This window comes from Electrophorus electricus, chromosome 9 (genome assembly GCF_013358815.1).
Source record: "Electrophorus electricus isolate fEleEle1 chromosome 9, fEleEle1.pri, whole genome shotgun sequence".
Classification (NCBI taxonomy): domain Eukaryota; kingdom Metazoa; phylum Chordata; class Actinopteri; order Gymnotiformes; family Gymnotidae; genus Electrophorus; species Electrophorus electricus.
The window spans coordinates 16,919,214-16,938,936 of record NC_049543.1 but is presented as its reverse complement, the minus strand read 5'-3'; the positions used below and the strand labels follow the sequence as shown (position 1 = coordinate 16,938,936).

The 19,723-nt window shown below is 38.7% G+C and overlaps 2 protein-coding genes across 7 annotated transcripts in view; both read left to right on the top strand.

The window, feature by feature from the left end:
* Window positions 1-2,409: 2,409 nt before the first annotated feature.
* lap3 (leucine aminopeptidase 3) lies at window positions 2,410-9,787 on the top strand. 2 transcript variants are annotated; one of them, XM_027032154.2, is made up of 13 exons: window positions 2,410-2,592; window positions 2,770-2,885; window positions 4,157-4,211; window positions 4,674-4,779; window positions 5,151-5,310; window positions 5,575-5,739; window positions 6,150-6,308; window positions 6,489-6,613; window positions 6,805-6,893; window positions 7,016-7,118; window positions 7,292-7,371; window positions 8,287-8,399; window positions 8,941-9,787. In XM_027032154.2, the coding sequence occupies exons 1-13, from the start codon at window positions 2,497-2,499 to the stop codon at window positions 9,125-9,127; spliced, it is 1,554 nt and encodes a 517-aa protein (XP_026887955.2). In that variant the 5' UTR covers window positions 2,410-2,496; the 3' UTR covers window positions 9,128-9,787. The 2 variants fall into 2 exon arrangements, with proteins under 2 accessions (XP_026887955.2, XP_026887956.2); XM_027032155.2 differs by lacking the exon at window positions 2,770-2,885 and having other exon boundaries at window positions 2,436-2,592.
* A 4,301-nt stretch (window positions 9,788-14,088) lies between these two features.
* Window positions 14,089-19,723, top strand: part of rbm47 (RNA binding motif protein 47) — a 24,747-nt gene continuing 19,112 nt past the window's right edge. For all 5 annotated transcript variants that reach the window (XM_027032170.2, XM_027032169.2, XM_027032171.2 and 2 more), the window contains exon 1: window positions 14,089-14,332. The gene's annotated coding sequence lies outside the window, so the exon portion shown is untranslated. The remainder of the gene's footprint in view (window positions 14,333-19,723) is intronic.

Below are 19,723 nucleotides of genomic sequence, written 5' to 3'. Positions count from 1 at the left end.
ATAAAATTTAGAACCTAACTTAAACTTCATTTATTAATTATTTTCTCCAGCAGTGAAAAGAGTCACACTTTTCCCTTGCTTCATACTCCCTCAAAAATAAAATATCTTCTCGGAGGAACTGCAGGAGCTCATCGACATCCCCTCTGCCTCTCTTTCACCATGGTTGCTGAATACCTCCTGCTCCTGACTGACCCTTGTCAGCTACTGGACTTGGGGTGTTTGGACTAGAACTTGGCCCTGCTGTATCCTGTTGGGTTGAAGCTATTAGGTGGGGGGTACTGATGACCTCTGTGCTAAAATCTCTTCCGGACAAACCTGAGCAAAGTGACAACTGTGGGCCTACCATTCTCCAGCCCATGGCCTGAAACTGGATGTTTATAATCCTAAAACCACATTGGGAATAGATGATTACTGTGACTGTCATTTACATTTATTACATCGATCATTTCAACAGCTCCCACACCATCAAACTGCTGTAATAGTTGCAGACTACATAAGTCATAAGAGAAATGTAGCCCTAAATAATTTATTTCTTCAAATTATCCCATTTTGTTCTGAGGAAGGGGTCATGTTATCCACCAGCGATATATTTTCCAATATGATAAAAAGAAGCAGTGCAATTTGAAACTGGAACAAATAATGTGAATTATTTTCTGTGTTTTTCTATGCTACAACCAGTAGCATGTCTTACCCCAAGTTCAGTGGATCAGTTTTACTGGCCTCCTGTATATTTGTTTACAATGGTCTGGGGGAAAAAAAGAGCAAAAAACGCTTCTCCCATAAAACTATACATTTTTTATTTGCATTGTACACATTGCACAAGTTATAGTTGCAGTAGCAATGCTTTACAGACGTCGAGGGAAAAAAAGCATGGCACAATTTCCTGTTATATTGGAGATTTTCACTCGTGCTATGTTCCTAAAATGATAATATTACTAAAAAGGCATTCTATTACCATGAGGTTTAAAATTAAATCATGGCCTAGACCCGACACTCAAACTCATTCATGGCAGGTATAAAGTCGCGTTGAAATATCCATGTTTCCTTGAAATGCAGTAAACGTGGGAAATAATGATCGAATATGTGCCTTAAAATTAACGTTAACCTAAATGCCACGGCTCGTCGCTTTTTTGGTGTGTGTTGCTATTGAGACAGTAACGTTGGCCTAGAAGCTAATAAAATTATCCTTACCCTTCAACCGTAGCTAGCGGTATTTTTTGCTCCTGTGAACAGACCGCTATATTCTGCTCGAAGCCGGATAAACCTGTTTTTCTTTGCTCCCTAGACAATAATCAAAAGCCAAACAGAACGAACACTGTCGTGTAACAAATAAGTTAAATCAAGTTAATAATGAGCCTAAGTTACTAAACTGGAGCGCTTGGCTAATGAGACTTCTATGCTATACTAACAATATAGTGGGGCACTCATAACATCCATGATTTTACATTTGACAATGACAGTCTACTCGTTCATAACATCCTTACTGGCAATTTAGGAGATAAACTGGAAATAAATGTTACAACAAACGCTGGAAACACATTTAAAAACGACCTCTTTTACTGCCCCGATTACCTTGACCTGCTCCACTGTTGAGACAGCACCTTCAGGAGCGACGCACAAAGGCTTTATGCCCTAAGACGTTCCTTATGACGTTTGTGATCCACAAATGGAAGGTGGCGTCATAAAAGAGACAGAGCCACTGTAACTGCGTAGCCTAAAAAGGAAACATATATAAACATATACACACGCACATACACACACACACACACACACACACACACTATATATATATATATATATATATATATATATATATATATATATATATATATATATATATATATATATATATATATATATATACATATATACATACATATATATATATATATATATATATATAGAGAGAGAGAGAGAGAGAGAGAGAGTGCGTGTGTGTATGTTTATATATATATATATATATATATATATATATATATATATATATACACATACACACACGCACATACACACACTATATATAGTGCGTGTGTGTATGTTTATATATATATATATATATATATATATATATATATATATATATATATATATATATATATATATATATATATATAGTGCGTGTGTGTGTTTTCCAAAAAAGAAATAGTCTATTTACAGTACCATTATAAACCATATCACTGCACTTTCACTCAACCATATCTTGAACCTATGTTTTCTATTTCCACTGACAGTGTGATAGCCTACTGCTATATGCAATAACTCCGCATCTAAATTGGAAAAGGTGAGATTTAAACAGCCTTGTCATATTACCCGTATGCTTGTTCCACACAGGCGACAGATCGGCTAAAAGGTCCATTTAAAAGAGAAGTCGCATGTTAATGACGCAATAAATGCGACAACGCACCAAAACCTTGTCACATGAAGAGAGGTGAATGAGTGGATTTTTTTGTGGCTTCTTGTATATTATTGTGTGCTGAAAGTCGCAGCTGAGACATAATGCTCTTACGTTTTAGAAAGTTTTTAATATATGGAATCAGGCGACATAAATGTCGACCGTTTTCTGTATCTTCAGTCACTTCGAGTTCGAGAAAAGTAAGTTTAAAAGCTAACTAGCTACGCCAAAATTGTGGCTATTCAGCCAGCTAACCTCGCTAGCTGTCTATCTAGTGGCGTGCGCGTAAGGAAGATTCACATTTAAATATCATTATTAGATACTGAATACCTCTGCAATCTAGCGTTCACTGTATGGCGTATGTTTTTGCCTTTTAGGGTTTAGTTCTTGGTGTCTATGACAAAGATAAAGACGAGGGCAGCATACGTTTCACTGACGCGGGAGCTTCGTTTGACAAATTAGTGTCAGGCAAACTTACCCAGATGCTGTCGATGTAAGTAGTTTAACTGCTCACCTGTCCTTCAGCTGTTCCAGTATTTAGGCTAATTATAATATCTGGAGCTGCAACTAACGACTATTTCGATGCACGAATACTCTAAAGATTATTCGGATTGTTGGTTGTACAGTTGCTCAGTGGATCTTATTTAGCTATCGGCTTTTACATATAACTTGAGATTGTTTTAGGCATATGCTAGCCAACAATAAAGCCAGTAAAGATTACTATTTAATTTTAAAAATATGTGTTTATAACTTTAGTCTTGGTACAAAATATTCTAATATCACAAAATGTAAGGAAAAGCAAAGTAGCAGAAACAAAACAGTAACATTACTATTTTAAATTCCATTACTCCATTCAATAAAAACATTATATTTTGTAAAGGTATTCTGTTTTTGTTTTTTATTCTAGAATGTTGTGTAGATATTGAAATGTACATTGAAATGCATTCTAAAAATGTCCATGAATGGGAGTTATTAGAGCTGTCCAAAAGTCAAACTCAGTTGAGATCAAACAAACTTTGTATGTTATTTTGCGATTTAGAAACGTATGCATTGGGCAGCAACACATTCTCCATAACAAATTTAGGCCACTTCATCATTCAAAGAAAAAACTAATCTCAGTACAGGAGCTGAGAATGGTTTGCATTAGTTTATGTGGAAAATGACACACACGCACTAGTATTGTGGTGTTATTCCCATGGGAATACCATAAATCCCCATTCCCAGAATTTGTTTTGTCCAAATAACTGCAAATTGTTACCACTGTCCCAATTTCCACTATCCCTGTTTTCCTCTCTAAAATGTTAAATGGCATTAACAATTCACTGATCAAATGTATTTTAAAGTAGAAAATGTTACAGCTCATAATGTGAACATGGCTAATTTTAATATTATCTAGCTTTCTAACTAATTTACCAATACAAGTGTTGAACATCCAGAGAGCCAACGTGCCTCCTCTTCAGAAGCTCCAGTCTAACTGATGTGCTCCCATAAATTATGCTGGTTTGCAATTGTTGTAGTTCACAAACTTTTTGTCTGAGGTAAGATTGCAATGCTCCCATACTCTGGAGGTTTTTTGTAGAGATGATGTTACCATTGTGCTATTTTTCAGTTCACTTCAGTAAGCGTTAATGCCTTGCTGAGTTTTTTGTGGCAAAAAAATTGGCAATTAAATTTGTGGTCAATTAATTTGGTCATTAACTTTATTTGAGTATGTTTATTATTTATTGCACTCTTAATCATATCTCTTTATATACTATGCTGTAGATCAGGACCTCCACTGAAGATGGGAAAAAGCAGAGTATTCTATGGCTTACATCAGGTATGAAAGCTGAAAATGTGAAACACCTAATATTTGACAAACATGAATCCATGGACTTAATTCTAGGGGTTCAAATTCTCGGCTGTCTCGTCAATTTTCTTTCAAAAGTTGTATCTGTCAGGTTCTGGGCCTGAAAGCAGATTTGCTTCTGGACCGATTTGAATGCATTAATCGGGGGAAACAATAATTGAGGGTTGTAAATGGTTGTCTGAAATGTTGCGTGTGTGTGAGTGTATTTGAACAGTGTCATAAAACTGATACACAGTGCAAACAGTTACAGTACTAGGCCACATCCTAAGAAAGTGCAGGGCTGCCATTACCTTGCTCTAGTGATTATACTTATAAAGCCATGCATGAGTAGCTCATAAATTAATTACACAGAAGAAGGAGAATAAAAAGAAATGAGTGAAAGTATCTTTCATATATTTTCATCCTCTTGTCCTTTTAATTATTTTATTCCAGGACTTCCCTAGTGTAGCAGTTGTGGGCCTCGGTAAGAAAGGAGTTGGTGTGTGTGGGAAGGAAAATTGGGACATCTGCAGAGAGAACATCCGAGCAGCTGTGTCGGGTAAGTGGGATGGGTGGGCGGGCACGTGTGTGTGTGTGTGTGTGTGTGTGTGTGTGTGTGTGTGTGTGTGTGTGTGAGAGAGAATTGTATACCATTTCTGTGTAAAGTGTGGTCTAAACATCTGCATAGCAACGTGTGGTGAAGTCTTTTATGCCGTCCAGTTGTGTATTCAAATACCCATGTCAGCTTTTTAAAAAGCCACAAAGCTTCAACGCATTTGATCCAGGCATATTAGGCTAGAATTGGAACTAATAATACAGTATTTAAAGTGAAGAACTGCTTACTCCTGAGTTTAAAGCTTTTGTTTGGAGATCTATACATTACAAAGCAACTCTCACTTTAAAGACTTTTTTTTTACTTGTGTGTGGCAGTGGGCTGCAAGCAGCTTCAGGATTTAGAGATACCTCATGTAGAGGTTGACTCATGTGGTGACAGCCAGTCAGCAGCAGAGGGCGCTGTGCTCAGCTTGTTTGAGTATGATGAGTTCAAGGGAAAGAAAAAGATCCATGTCACCCCACAACTACATGGCAGGTACTGGGAATCATATACATTATATACAGTAATACATATACATAATTTATATAATTGCCTGTCTAGTTCAATAATTAATTTTGGTTCAGCTCGAGCATGTATAAATGACACCTCAGCTCACATACAGGGACAGTCTCTTTATCTATATTAAACATAGCCTTATTCATGTGTAATTCACAGAAGTGTGTATTTTTACATTAACTTTACAGCATTTAGCAGACACTCTTGTCTTGAGCAACTTGTGAAAGTGTGTTGACTCCACAGTGCTGATCCTGGAGCTTGGGAAAAGGGTGTCCTGTATGGGGATGGGCAGAACCTAGCAAGAAGTCTCATGGAGGCCCCAGCCAACCATGTTACACCGAAGCTCTTTGCTGACACCATAGAGCAGAAACTTTCACCCTTCTCAGATAGAGTGATGATACATAAAAGGTAAATTTATGACTTGAAATATCAAAAAAGCAGACATGTGTGAGATTGTTTTAACTCTGGCTCAGAAACCAAATAATTTCCTGCATCATTGTAATTACTGGTAGTTAATTATTTACTGAACTATTTAACTTGCATTCTTTGAGGTCGGGATCTTATTGATTTTACAGCCTTAGATGTGAGGCAGGTGATATAGCAAAGTGGCCAGCCTGCTATATTAATTCTCCAGTAAATTATTTGTGATGACTAAATGCAACCAAATAAGAGACAAAGTTGAGTCCTACTGTATTACAGCATAGGTTAAAATGATATGGTTGTTAGGACTATGCACAACAAAAGTTATTCACAAAACCTGTCAATTTTTAAACCTGTGCTTTAAAAACATTTGTTTAATCTGTCTTTCCAATTCTCAGACCTAAGTCATGGATAGAGAGTGAGCAGATGGGGGCCTTTCTCAGTGTTTCCAAAGGTTCAGAAGAGCCCCCTATCTTCCTGGAGGTGCATTACACTGGAGCCCCAGATTCCAGCAAAGGGCCTCTGGTGCTGGTAGGCAAAGGAATCACTTTTGACAGGTAACTCGTTTCAGACACTGTTCAGACAAACACAGACTGCATTAAATATTGTTGGCTTCAAGAAATTGGAAAAACATTTTAAAATGTCATCAGTTTCCACTAGTGTTAAATATTTGGCCACATTTTATTTGCTTACTCTTATTTACAAATTGGTGTGTTTTCCAATTCTGTTTTCTTCAGTGGTGGAATTTCACTGAAATCCTCTTCGGGTATGGATGCCATGAGGGCAGATATGGGTGGAGCTGCCTCTGTGTGTTCCACCATCGTCACTGCAGCTGCTCTAAAACTGCCAGTCAATATCATAGGTCTGCCCACCTCCACTGGTCATTATTTTAAATAAATAAATTTGCTTAATTTTTTTTCTTCACTACTGCATGGTCATTTTTGTTGTCCTTTCATTTATTCCTTATATTTTTTACAGTATGAGCTTAGTGGTTAAATTATCTATAAGCGTACACAGCACTCACATTGCCGCTTTCTTCACTTTGGAGCTCAGGTCTGACACCCCTCTGCGAGAATATGCCTAGCGGCAAAGCTACCAAACCAGGAGACGTGGTGCATGCCAAGAATGGCAAAACCATCCAGGTACTCTCGGGATGTGTGCCGGCTGCAGACACTCAAACATGCACACTGTGTGGAGTTCGGTTTTGCAGAGAGGCACTGCTGCGATGGCATGCATAACCTTGCTTTGCTTTTTCCTCTGACAGGTTGACAACACAGATGCTGAGGGACGCCTGATTTTGGCTGATGCCCTGTGCTATGCACACAGCTTCAACCCCAGGGCTCTGGTCAATGCTGCTACACTCACAGGTATTTACACACTCAGGCATTTTCACTTATCTCCTGTAGCCAAACACACACGTGCACACATGTATATGTATTCTCATTTACAGGTGTAGTTAATACAGCTGTGTTTCCTGCACAAAGATGGGTCAGGTAGGCACATATCTGTATGTAGCCATAATCTTTCTCTTGTCTGCCAGGTGCTATGAATGTAGCCTTGGGCTCTGCAGCTTCAGGGGTTTTTACTAATTCAGACTGGCTTTGGGATCAGCTATATAAGGTAAGCAAATGACAATCCAATGCGTATGTTAATGTGCATAAATAGAAGGGGAAAAAAGTATGATTATAGATGACAATATAGTCTATAACGTTTATTTAACACATTGCAAAGTTAACTAATATAGCCATGGCTGCGTTTGCATATTTAGGTTGCATGATTGAAAGTATAATAAACACAACAAACCACTGAACGTAATGTACATATAAATTTCTGTGCATGCGAGGACCTTCATTTAGTGTTAAAGTTGCCCCAACGATGAAACACATCTGGAAATCCTGTTGGCATGTTAGCTTTGTGTTTGACTTGCTTGTTATTTTACAATTTATTAAAAAACACAAAGCAGCCTCCACCAAATGTGTTCTTTTTGTATCTTATTTGAAGGCCAATAAGAACTTAAAATATAAAGCAAGCAGCATACAAGAGCAAAAATAAAATATGAAATACAAAAGTAAAAGAAGTGAAATACGAAATAAAGTGAAAAGTGCAAAAGAATAAAGAGCGAGTAACTTTTGTCTAAGAATATGAATTGCTCGAAGCATTTCACCAAACTTTGAACCAACAGTATGACAGTTTACAGTATAAAATTTGATTTTTCATCCAAACATTAGCTCCCACCAGGTTTTTGTTACTCAGCAAGTACATATGTGCAGAAAAAAAGGAGAAGGTTCCGATTGTGACAGCAGCTGTCGGATTCAGACGTTTTGCATGGCCAACATTCCTCCTTTTAATGGATTATTACAAGAGTGCTCTATATCTTTCCATCAGATTGAAATTGAAATTGTTTGGCTGGGCTCAAATGAATTACTTTATTCCTTTTTTTTTTTTTTTTTATGTAAAGGTTTCAGTCAGGTTACTCTGGTTTATTTTGAATGTGTGTATGCACGCGTGTCTGCACGTGTGTGTCTGTGCATGTAGGCGAGTGTCATTACAGGTGACAGGGTGTGGAGGATGCCACTGTTTCAGCACTACACCAGACAAGTCACAGAAAGTGCGCTGGCGGACTTGAACAACATTGGCAAATACAGCGGGTACATGTGCACACAGTACTTACCACTGAGTACCACCACTGATGGTTAATGAGCAAAATTCTGTAGGTTCCTTCCTGCAATATTAACAGTACTCCTGAAGCGGACCACATATGCCATACCGCCTCTTAGCCTCCTTCTGAATAAACAGCAATTCAATGGCAAAAAATACAAGCATTTACACTTGTAAATGCTTGCCTGTCATCCAAACTGTAGCCAAATGCATGAAAATTGCATGAAAACCATGCATATGTTAATTTGATATGTTTGTCAGAAATTGCTTTATTTTGTAAGTAAAGCACTCCACATACTTGCAATGGGGTACGTTAGCAAGATGTCAGTTTAGTACATGTGGCTATGCACTGTCGTGTAATAACTTTCCAATTTTAATATGATTATTTATTTTAACATCAGCCCTATGAAGTCTTCAGGTCTGCTCTTACAAGCACAAAGTACTGTTGTCCCTCCATGGAAAGTTCAGATGTAGTTATTACCATGCATGTATTTGCATAAGACTACCATAAGGTGTTTATTCTCCAAACAGCTCGGCTGGAGCCTGTACAGCTGCTGCATTCCTGCAAGAGTTTGTGACAGCCAGTCATTGGGCTCATCTTGATATCGCTGGAGTGATGACCAATAAGGATGAGGTTCCGTACCTACGGAAAGGAATGTCTGGCAGACCCACTCGGACGCTTGTCGAGTTTGCTGCTGGCTTAGCCTCTGAGCCTTAGGATGACCTCCTCGTGACCTTTGACTCCTCGGATATGAGACTACAAGAGAATGAAACTGCTTGCAGTAGGAGTAATGGTTTAGAATGACAGCCAGCAAACACAAGCAAATGTCTTTGTTTTCTGGGGTTGTGTGGATATGCAGTCTTTTTTAGATCTGCATTTACCAGCTTGGTAAGATCTTAAAACACAACAGATCTAGTGGTGTTTTGGGGAAGCACTGTTTCAGTTCAGCTTTCAGCAGTTAATGGCTGCTCGATGAACAGGAGGCCACTGGAATACAAGAGGTGCAGCTGGTGACAGTTATCCTCAAACTTTTTTCCAAAATATTTTAAATATTTCAAAATATTAAAATATCCAAAATATTTCAAGCAGAAATATATCAGGTATAAAAAAAAATATTCACAAGTTTTTGACAAATGTTCAGTGGAACTTGCCTGTGTGTTCCTCTAATAAAAAATTAGGATCACAAAGTTGGGATTCTTATTTTGGTATCCCTACTTTGAACATTTGTGTTCAACACACAAAACGTTGTTAATCATGTTGACTGTTAACCTCCAGGTTTATTTTATATTGTACTGATTACAGCTTCTCCAGCTCAGATGCTTACCTGTGAGTCAGTCCTCTTAATAAAGAATTTTAAATAAAAGTAAATTTAATTCAGTTATTTTTTGTTTTGTTTTTTTAAATGGCAAAGAATTTCTCAGTGCATGAAAGCAAATTGGTAAAATAACACTTCTCATTTCATGAAACATGATACTTAATTGATCTTCAGACTGTTGGATATTGTATATTAGTAAACATTCAAAATAAATATTTATGTTGTCATAATGTGGCATCTAAATCATTTTCTCTGTTAGTTTGCATTTAAACTTGATATGGCAGGGACACACCTGCTTTGTTGAAAAGAGGTGTAAAACTTCACTTGAAAATAACTAATAGTAATATGGTTAATTTATCTGAAATACAGTTAGGAAAATGGTATCGTAAACAGTTCTTTATTACATTACATAGACTATCATAAAATCCCTTGTACACAGCTGACTGAGATTTCAGTGGGAAAATCATTTTATAATATGTTTGTACTCTGTGTTCTTTTTTTGGGACAAGAACATTCTGACCCCTGATATTTTATAGATCCTGCCAAGTATATGCTGACAAAAATAAAGCATGATGGGGTAATTTTCAGATGTAATAAAAATATAATTTAAAAAAGATTTAATATATATGAAAGAGCCAAAAATGGCTTAGACCCCAGAGAGTTAATAATAATATTTTAAAAATTATGAATGAGGGCTTTTTTCATAAAAGGAAAAAGAATGTTAGTCTTGTTAGTGTTATTATTGTAGTTGTGATTACGTCAACATTAAAGGGATTGTAATCAAGGAAAAAATATTTTACTCAGTAGAACTCTTCGGGTGCCCATTACAAAGGTACACGTAGTGAATAACACTATTATATACCGTTGAGTTGCCGATAAAGTATACATCTGCATATTATTGAGATCTCCAGGAGCACCTGAAGCAGTTATTTCTATCGGTTATATTTACATTTAACTGATGCGTTTATCCAAAGCAACTTACAATTATGACTGAGTACAACTTAAGCAATTTGGGGTTAGGGTCTTGATCAGGGGCCCAACAGTGGCAACATGAACCAGCAACCTTCCAATCACAAGTCACCTTAACCACTGCCCCAAGTTTTCCAGTTATATTTTTACAGTTGAAGCAGAGCTATAGGATCTCTGAGCACTTGCCTTTTGTTGCCTATCTCAGAATTATTATTTTTTTTTTAAACATTTGAAAGTTAAATTGCCTTATACTGAGGCAGCAAAAAATTCATTCATTACTTTTGAGGACTTTGGCCTTTAGCCACCAGTGCAAGAACAATGCTGAGTCTGTGACTGCACTAGTGCTATCAGTTGCACACATGTATATATAAGGAATACTTTTTGCATGTTGCAAACCTCTCACTGTGGTGGCAGGTGCAGTGTGTGTGTGTGATGTGTGTGCATGTGCATGTTGTGTGTTTAGAGACATTGGCCTGGCGGCTCATAAGCCTATGGGGAATTTGTGCAATAAACTTAATCTGTAGCAAAGCAGAATAGTGTTGGAGATGGAAGTGATTGTTCTAATGGTACACGGTTTTAAAAACCCTCCCAGCAGGAAGACACATGCATGCTTCCTGTTAACCATGAAATTTATTCCCATTCTCCTACACCTGCATGTTGGCATTAAATGCATGCACATAATGCACATATGCCAAATGCTGTAAATGTAAAATGTAAATCAAGGTTAAAAGATAATTTTCATTGCTAATAAGTACTCTTGTCATTTACAAAATATGAACAGCTAGTGGAGAGTAGAAAGTTGCCCTTAACTATATTTTTGCAAAATATGTAATGAAAAATCAATTTCCTCATTTAATTGAAGACTATCTTCAAGAAAGAATTGTGCCAAATCTGGCAAGTCAAGGTTAAGAAGTCGTTTAGAAGTTTAGGATTTGTAGTGGGCTTGTTTTGTGAGTTTGGTGTGCTGGTCTGTGGGCATAATCTTGTAGATTAGGATTAACCAAAAATTCAATCATCTGGGACTTGCTCAAACTCTTCATATCTTCAAATATCTTCAAGGATGCCTTTCTTTCACTCATCAGGAAGTGATTTCTTCTGGGCCAGCGTGTGTGTCTGTATCAGTAGAAAGCTCTCATGGTAACACTCCTATTGTTCAGAAGGACAAGGCCATAGAGATAAATATATTTTTGCTACTCTGTTTTCTGTTTTAGAGGAGTTTTATTGTCAGTGACATCTGATAAATGCTCCAGTTTGAGTGTGTGATTGTGTATGTGTTATTATATGTATGTTTCAAACTGTCAAATACTTGTGTGCACATTTGTCTGATGGTATGATGACAGGGTGTGTGTTTATATGTGTGTACCTTTGTGATTGTCTTGAAACAGATTAACATTCTAACACTCAAAGCTGCTCCTTAAGGGAGAACTAAACTTCTTATCCCCCATCCCCCTGGACTGCTTGGTTTTTCTTCATATCTCCTCTCTCTCTCTCTCTCTCTCTCTCTCTCTCTCTCTCTCTCTCTCTCTCTCTCTCTCTCTCTCTCTCTGTGTCTCTCACAACCTTTGCTTGCCTTGGTCTGTCCATCAGTTCTTGTACCATTCTTTCTTTTTTGCTGAGTCACTATTGTTCTAAGTATGCCTTGGTAATTAGAGATGTTAAAGGCATGTCATTTTCCTCCAGCCTGGTCTATTCACGTAGAAAGAATACGCCCTTTGGCCTTTGGAAGCAGTTTTAAGAATTGAAGAAGCGTTTCCGATTTCTGCCTCCCTCTATCCTTTTTATCCAGTCTCATTCTTTCTCTCCCCTAGACTTTCTTCCCCTTTCTTTATCACCGTCTCTCTCCATATTTCACAAAGACACACACACACACACACACACACACGCACACACACACACGCACACACACACACGCACACACACACACACACACACACACACACACACACACATACGCATACATTCTCTTTGTCTCTCTCTCTCTGCATTGTCAATCCATGTGAGATAAGTATTAGGGTGTGTTGAAGGCATTGTGGTAGTTTGAAAGGCTTTTCCTGTGTGTTCCATTCGTCCTATTCTTTGTTTATCATGGCTTTGCACTCCATTTATATGATCTACTTATCAAAATGGTGCAACAATTTTCCTAATTTACATGTAAGTACATAGGCAACATAGGTTTCCCAGCTCCCCTTTGTAATACGAATGACCTTCCTCAGCACCTGCAGTGTTACAGGTGGAAAGAAGACATAGGAATTAAGATGTGCAAGACAGGAAATGTGTATTCATTGACAGTGTCCCCTCTCAGTTCATGGTAAGAAATATTATACTAGCATGGTGGTTTCATTCTTTTGGTATAAATCATTAGTGCAAAAACTGAGGTGACATTGTAATTTGTCAGGGTTTTTTTCCATGAAAGCGATGGGGAAACTAGTGTGTTGTGACTAGTGTCCTGCTTCATTTTGTTCCACAGTGTGCCTTCTGAAAATCAGGGTGAACTGGGTGAAACTGTTAGTCCGAGGTTGGATCCAAGTTGGATCCACACTTCCTGTGTGTGTGTGTAAAATGATCTTATTATTAGTATGTAAGGCATGTTTGTGCTTTTGACATTTCAGTGTCTTAAGGGGAGTGTTTATATTGCTTTTTTCTATGGTCACCTATCAGTGTGTGTGTGCATGTCACATTGTGACATTTAAAAAAGTGGTAATTGGGGAAGGAACAATAAAATTGTTACCTCAGATGTTTAAAGGTGTGTGTGTGTGTGTGTGTGTGTGTGTGTGTGTGTGTGTGTGTGTGTGTGTGTGTGTGTGTGTGTGTGTGTGTGTGTGTGTGTGTGTGTGTGTGTGTGTGTGTGTGTGTGTGTGGAATGCTGCTCTGGCTATGTTCCAGGTTGAGTGAGGATAGTGTTTCCAATCTGAGTACCTGGAACCATTCTAGTTTGGTGAGTTTCTGAACCACACACACAAACAAAAGGAACAGGTTGCACAGACCAGACCAGCCAAAGTGACATGAAACTAAACATTTCCCAGTAATGTCGACTACTTCACTGTTGGTATTTTTCCTTATTCTATTTTGACCTGGTCTTCATCGATTCATATTCTCTTTAGCACATTCAATTTAAACTCAGATGTTTGAAAGCTTCTTGGATCTGAAGCCACGCGCTTCCTCATGCTAGGCCAGTGTTCCGTCGTCTTCATTTTTCCTCCTGATCAGAAGAGAGGAATGTTCAGCTTATGTCAGTGAGAGGCAGGTACTGACTCTAGAGCTAATTACTCCCACCCCCTCCCTCTCTCTCTCTCTCTCTCTCTCACTCTCTCTCTGTCTTTCTCTGCCTTCGTCTGGTCTCTCTTGTTCTCTCTCCCTCCATACTTGCAGAGGGGAGAAGCGAGAGAACGTGCGCCAGCCCAGACGGGGAAGCGAAAGAGTCAGAAGACAGAAACCAAAAGGAGAGAAAAAAACAGAAGAGAAACTTTATTTACTTTTTTTCCCTGTCACTCCTCCCATTCGCCTCTCCTGTCCTCAGAGCATTGCAGGGCAGTCAGGACCTGAGCGAAGGCGAGTGAGAGGGATGAGCGTGACTGGATTACTGCGCTGCTGAGGGGAACAGAGATACCGACGACGCTGACAGTTCCTGAGCGCTGCAGGTGGGAGTGCCAGCCACTTTCCCTCAGAGCCAGTCAGCCCTGCTGACACTGGCTGCCTCTCTCCAACCCCCAGCTACCCTCTCCTTTCCATCTGGTTGTTGCTCTTTTTCTCTCTTGTTTTCTTCTGAGGTTTTGCAGATGGTGCTGGGGTCCAGTTGACTCCTATGACCTTATTTATTATCATAGAGAGAGGTCACTTTGAAACGCTCTCTCTCTCTTTCTGTCTCTCTTTCTCTCTCTCTCTCTCTCTCTCTCTCTCTCTCTTTCTCTTTCTCTGTATTTTACTCTCACTGCTTGTTTCTAACTTTTTGTCTCCCTAACTGTCTCTCTCAGCTTCAGTTTTAGGACATAAGTATGTCCATGTTGTGAAAACTTGGTTGAAAGTTGCTGTGTGTGTGTGTGGTGTAACTCAGAGGGTGTGTTGTAATTTAGTGTGTGTCAAAGAGTCAGGTTTCTGACATTAATACAGAGAGAAAGAGACAGACAGAGAGAAAGAGGGAGAGGTGGAAGGACTGACACATGAGGTGAACAAATGCAGGTTTTTAGGCATCACGGGTTTCTGTCTATCAGTGTGAGATTGCTGCGAGTTGAATTTGAGTTGAAGTTTGAGGATTTGGTCAGCCAGTGATTTTGTATCCATCTAAAGGTTCTTGCAAAACCTGCATTGCTCAAGAAGACATCTTATGACACATTGTAGTCACATGAAGCAAATAATGTATGGAAGGAATGTGCTGATATGCTGTTGTGAAATGGCAAAGTGTGTCAATTTCAATCCTGCTGTGTGTGAGAGAAAGAGAGAGAATGAATGTTTGAGTAAGTTCTTGACGTTGGATAGGGGTCAGAGGTTAGGGTTAGAGAGAGACAGCATCCAGCTGCTTGGCATTGTGGGGGTTATAGTTTTAGATAACTTCAACATGAAGGCTAAAGTGGGAGAAGGAAATGTGTCCTGGCTTGTTATATTTGTAGGGTGTGTGTGTAATCAGGTGACTGAATGGATCAATGTTTTTACTGTAAATACTGCTTCGTTAAAGTGTGTGTCTGTGTTTGTTTGGTAACATCTACAGGGAACAGGTTGTGTGTGTGTGTGTGTGTGTGTGTGTGTGTGTGTGTGTGTGTGTGTGAGAGAGAGTACATGTGCGTGTGTGCATGGCATGCGATCTGATCAGAACCAGTTCTTTCTGTCTCCATTTTGATGTCTATCTGTTCTTAGAACCCTCTCTTTGACTCTCATTTGCTATACTTATGAAGGGGACCAAATGTATTGTCAGTTATTTCTAAAGTTCTTTTTCTGATGCTCATACATTTTTTTATTTAAAAAAAACACCATTTGGTTAAAAACAAAACTCCATTACCTCTGGTTATGGTCAGGGATATTTTGCTACCAGTATCCCTGGAACCTAGTAGGACCTGAATAGGTATAGCATTAGAGAATGTATGTAGTGCACAGACATTTGTGAAAATTGTGATTCAAAACTGTCTCTGCTTCGCACCTTCCAGCACCTGAATCTGATCTGTACCTCCTTATAGGCACACAGGGGCGGTTTTAAACACAGTTGTCATTCTATATCTTTCATTGACTGAGTAGTTCTGTTTCCTCCTTTTGCAATGTACACACACACACACACACACATAAAGGCACACATCCTTATAATTTAGCCACCTCCAAAGCTTCACTGTGACCTTCTTTAACTTGAGTTAGACACAATAGAAAAAGAGGGAGAGAGTGACTGAGGTCACCTCTCCACCTCTGTTCTTTAAGTCATATGACTGCTCATGTGACCTCCCCAGCATGACATTAACCCTGAGAGACATCTGGACAGCAGTGTACAAGTGTAAGTGCATGTGTGCGAATGTGTATGTTCCTATTTGTGTGGGGGACGGCCAAAAAGAGAAACAGGATCTCTTCTTTTTCCCTTCTCCTTTTCTTCCTATCTTATACATATACACACAAACACACAAAAACACAGACACAGATACATGCACACACTAAATACTTGCACTCCCATTCCACAATGAATGCATTCTTCCTCCATCTAGATAGATAGGACTGAAAAGGTGTGTGTGTGTGTGTGTGTGTGTGTGTGTGTGTGTGTGTGTGTGTGTGTGTGTGTGTGTGTGTGTGTGTGTGTGTGTGAGAGAGAGAGAGAGTGGGGTTCTCCTCTGTTTGATTGGTGCTGACTTATTAGTGGGAGGACTCACATCAGATGAAGCTTCAGTTTGGGGTATCCCCCTGTGTGACACCACCCCCACAGGCACATGCAGTGGGACAGGTTCTTGCTCAACCCCTGCGTCCCCCATTCTCTCCGTCTCTCTCTGTCTGTCTTTCACTCTTGCTAATGCTTTTATACACATGCTTCACTTTTCACTCTCATGGTGATCCTCTCTTTTTCTTTATTTTTGATAAGCTTGGTACATTGCTTTTGAATAAGATTTTAATAATCACCAATCCCATTATGGTGTATACATACACATCCAATCCAGAGACGTGTGTAAATATACACTTTTAAAACATGGCATATTCCTGAAACTACACATACAATATCTTTTTTTGCATACATACATATTACAGTAGCACTCAAGACCGCTATTAGGTGAGGAATAACATCGTAAGACTATGGTGACATGCTTATCCATTAAATAAATGTTATACTTATCCATGAAATTTCCACCTAATAAGTCATTAGTTGTAGTGGTAACAAGAAGTCATTGATAAAGTGGTATGATATTTGTAACATGCTAAAATTATCCATAAATTAAACATTAATTTCTTAGTTGTTACTAAATGACAACTAAAAAAACCTTAAAATCTAAAGATTCTTTCCATCCGGTTTCACTGGTATTAACTATCATAACAGATAATAGCTTTAGAGTTCTTTCAGTTGATATGGGTAAATACATTGAAATACAACTAAATGTGTATTAGAATCATTCAGTTTTTGTTTTTTTTTTCTGTTACATTTACTAATAATAGGTGTTTCCGCAGACAAGGATTGTTACACAGGAGTAGACAAGGCATACAGATTGAGGTTACATTTAAATCAGGTGTTAGAAATGCTATATAGTATGTTCCCTTTGTTTTACTGGGTTAAAAACTATGCAATATACTCAATAGCCATATCTTAAGTGCAGTTACCCACATAATTTCTACCATAGCATTACCTATTTATTAGCGATCTGTAAAATGATATCCACTTTTACAGGAATACAAAATACTCCTACATCTATACACTCCCCATAAATCTGAATTTCCTGCAGTAAGTGTGTGCCTGCACTCTTCTTCTGGGTTATTCTCTTTATAAAGCCTAAATGTCTACAGTTGTTACACAAGAAAAAGGAAAAACATCAAAAGTCAGAAAAATCTGTAGAGGGACACCTTGCAAGTCCACAGAACAGAAATTTATAGATCGCTAGGTCTTTGTAACAAACTATGTAATTTTCACAGAAAAGTGAAAAAAATTATGCTACTAATACAGGATGTCGTGTGTGAGAAGATTGAGGAAATGTCAGAGGGAACAGAATGAGCTGGTTTTATTGTAACAGTTTAAAACAAACTGTTCTTTTGCTGCACTGATCAAACGTGCTCAAAAAAACCACACAACCTTCCTAACAACCAGCTGGGTAACATTGCTAATGAAAGATGGTTAATCTTTTTATTTCACCGTGAAAGAACCTTCTCAAACAGAATTGGCATGTAAAGCACCTGCACATAATGAACGCTGGAGGTCACTTCAGGGTTTAAATATTGTTGGTACGTATGTGCATGCTCACCTTGCAACCCAAACTCTCTGAAATCCTGCGCAAGCAATGTGTTGTGATACTGAGCATGGGTGTGTACGCACACACGCACACAACCACACACCATCAGATGACCTTGAGTCAAGAGCTTATGCTGCATTGCCAGACATTTTTCCTGCTTCTACTTGACTAAGTGACACTAACAGCAGCAGCAAAGGGTGTGTGTATGTGCATGTGTGTGTGTGTGAGTTCAAAAAGTGTATTTATGGCAGACAGTTTGTGCTAAACCAGATTTTCCAGTTTTGTTTCTTTGCAAGCACTATGTGTTATGCAATGTCTGGAAGGCCATAAGTGCAAGGTGCCTGCACACACACATATGCACTTCCTATTTCCTATTCCAAATTAAGCACTTAGCTAAATGTAAGTGTTAAGAGTACTCCTTTGCTGTTCATACACATCCATACACTACCCATTCACAAATATACACGAAACTCTTAAGCCTGGCTTCCAAGCCCCAAATTAGTTCTAAACCTAGATTAAAAACTACTATCAATGGTGAATCACCTCTGATATTACAACTGGTCAAAGACTAAGATCAATCTATGTCCAGAAAAGTGCCATTAGAGTCTTATTAAGGTTGCAGAATGTCCCATTACTGTTCACTTCACACATATGCACACAGTCTCTTCTTGATAATGTGGACCGGGTGTCATTCTTTGTTTAAAGTACAATTTGGCCAGATAAAATAGTTCCTAGATTACTAGTATTTGTCAAGTATTGTCTGCTTTGAATCTATACAGTATTTTCTAGTCATACAGTATTGAGGATAATGGTACTGTTTTAAAAAGAAGACTTCGCTATTTGTCAAGGCTTGTTTACACTTTAATCAAGCTAACCTTGCTTTATGGATTACCCATAATACTCCTGGGTAGGGGTTTATGACGTTCCCATAGCAATTTGAAGATTAACACCGCCTCCAAGACAGGCTTTTTCCCTTTCTTCATCTCAAGGTTCAGTTCGATAGGCTCATGTGCTGATGTTCCTGATTTGCTTCTAAGTAGCTTCCCTTCTGTGTGCGTGGGGGGCAGGGGGCTTATTTGTTCTGTCCAGTTATTTGTGTGATCAGTCAGTGACCTGGAACAGGAACTCAATTTGACCCCTGAATATACTATCATTTCCTGTTAGCATGTCCTCTCGCTTTTTTTTCCTGTCCTTCCTCCAACTTTTTTTGCTCGCTCTCTATTTCTCAATCATGCACGTGCAACACCACTCACACAGCATAAGTTATCCTTTAGTTAGAGAGTTGAATGTGTAACAGAGAGTGACCATCACATGACTCTTCTGTGACTCCAGAAATTCAGCCGCTTGCCCCTCCCCCAAAACCCGCAAATGCTCAGTATCCATGTTCACCAGGGACTGTAACTCTCAGTCACCACTTGGCACTATCCAAGGGCTTCACTGTTAGCTGATGACAAATCAAAACCTAGGAAGCACTGAACTCTGCCATGCTCTGATGCTCTGGCCAACCAGGACAAGAGTCTGATATGTCTGCTCTGTTCTCTTTCTGCTAAATCTGAAACATGCTCTGTTCTTCAGCACGCAATACCCAAAGCTCTTAACACAGCATTTTACACTGAGCACTGCTTTGCTAAAGAA

Bases quoted from the DNA above. Each gene is read 5' to 3' on its own strand.
- lap3 (XM_027032154.2), top strand. From the start codon at position 2,497: ATGCTCTTACGTTTTAGAAAGTTTTTAATATATGGAATCAGGCGACAT. The intron at 4,212-4,673 runs GTATGAAAGCTG...ATTTTATTCCAG, and splicing joins TATTCTATGGCTTACATCAG to GACTTCCCTAGTGTAGCAGT. The intron at 6,614-6,804 runs GTCTGCCCACCT...TTTGGAGCTCAG, and splicing joins ACTGCCAGTCAATATCATAG to GTCTGACACCCCTCTGCGAG.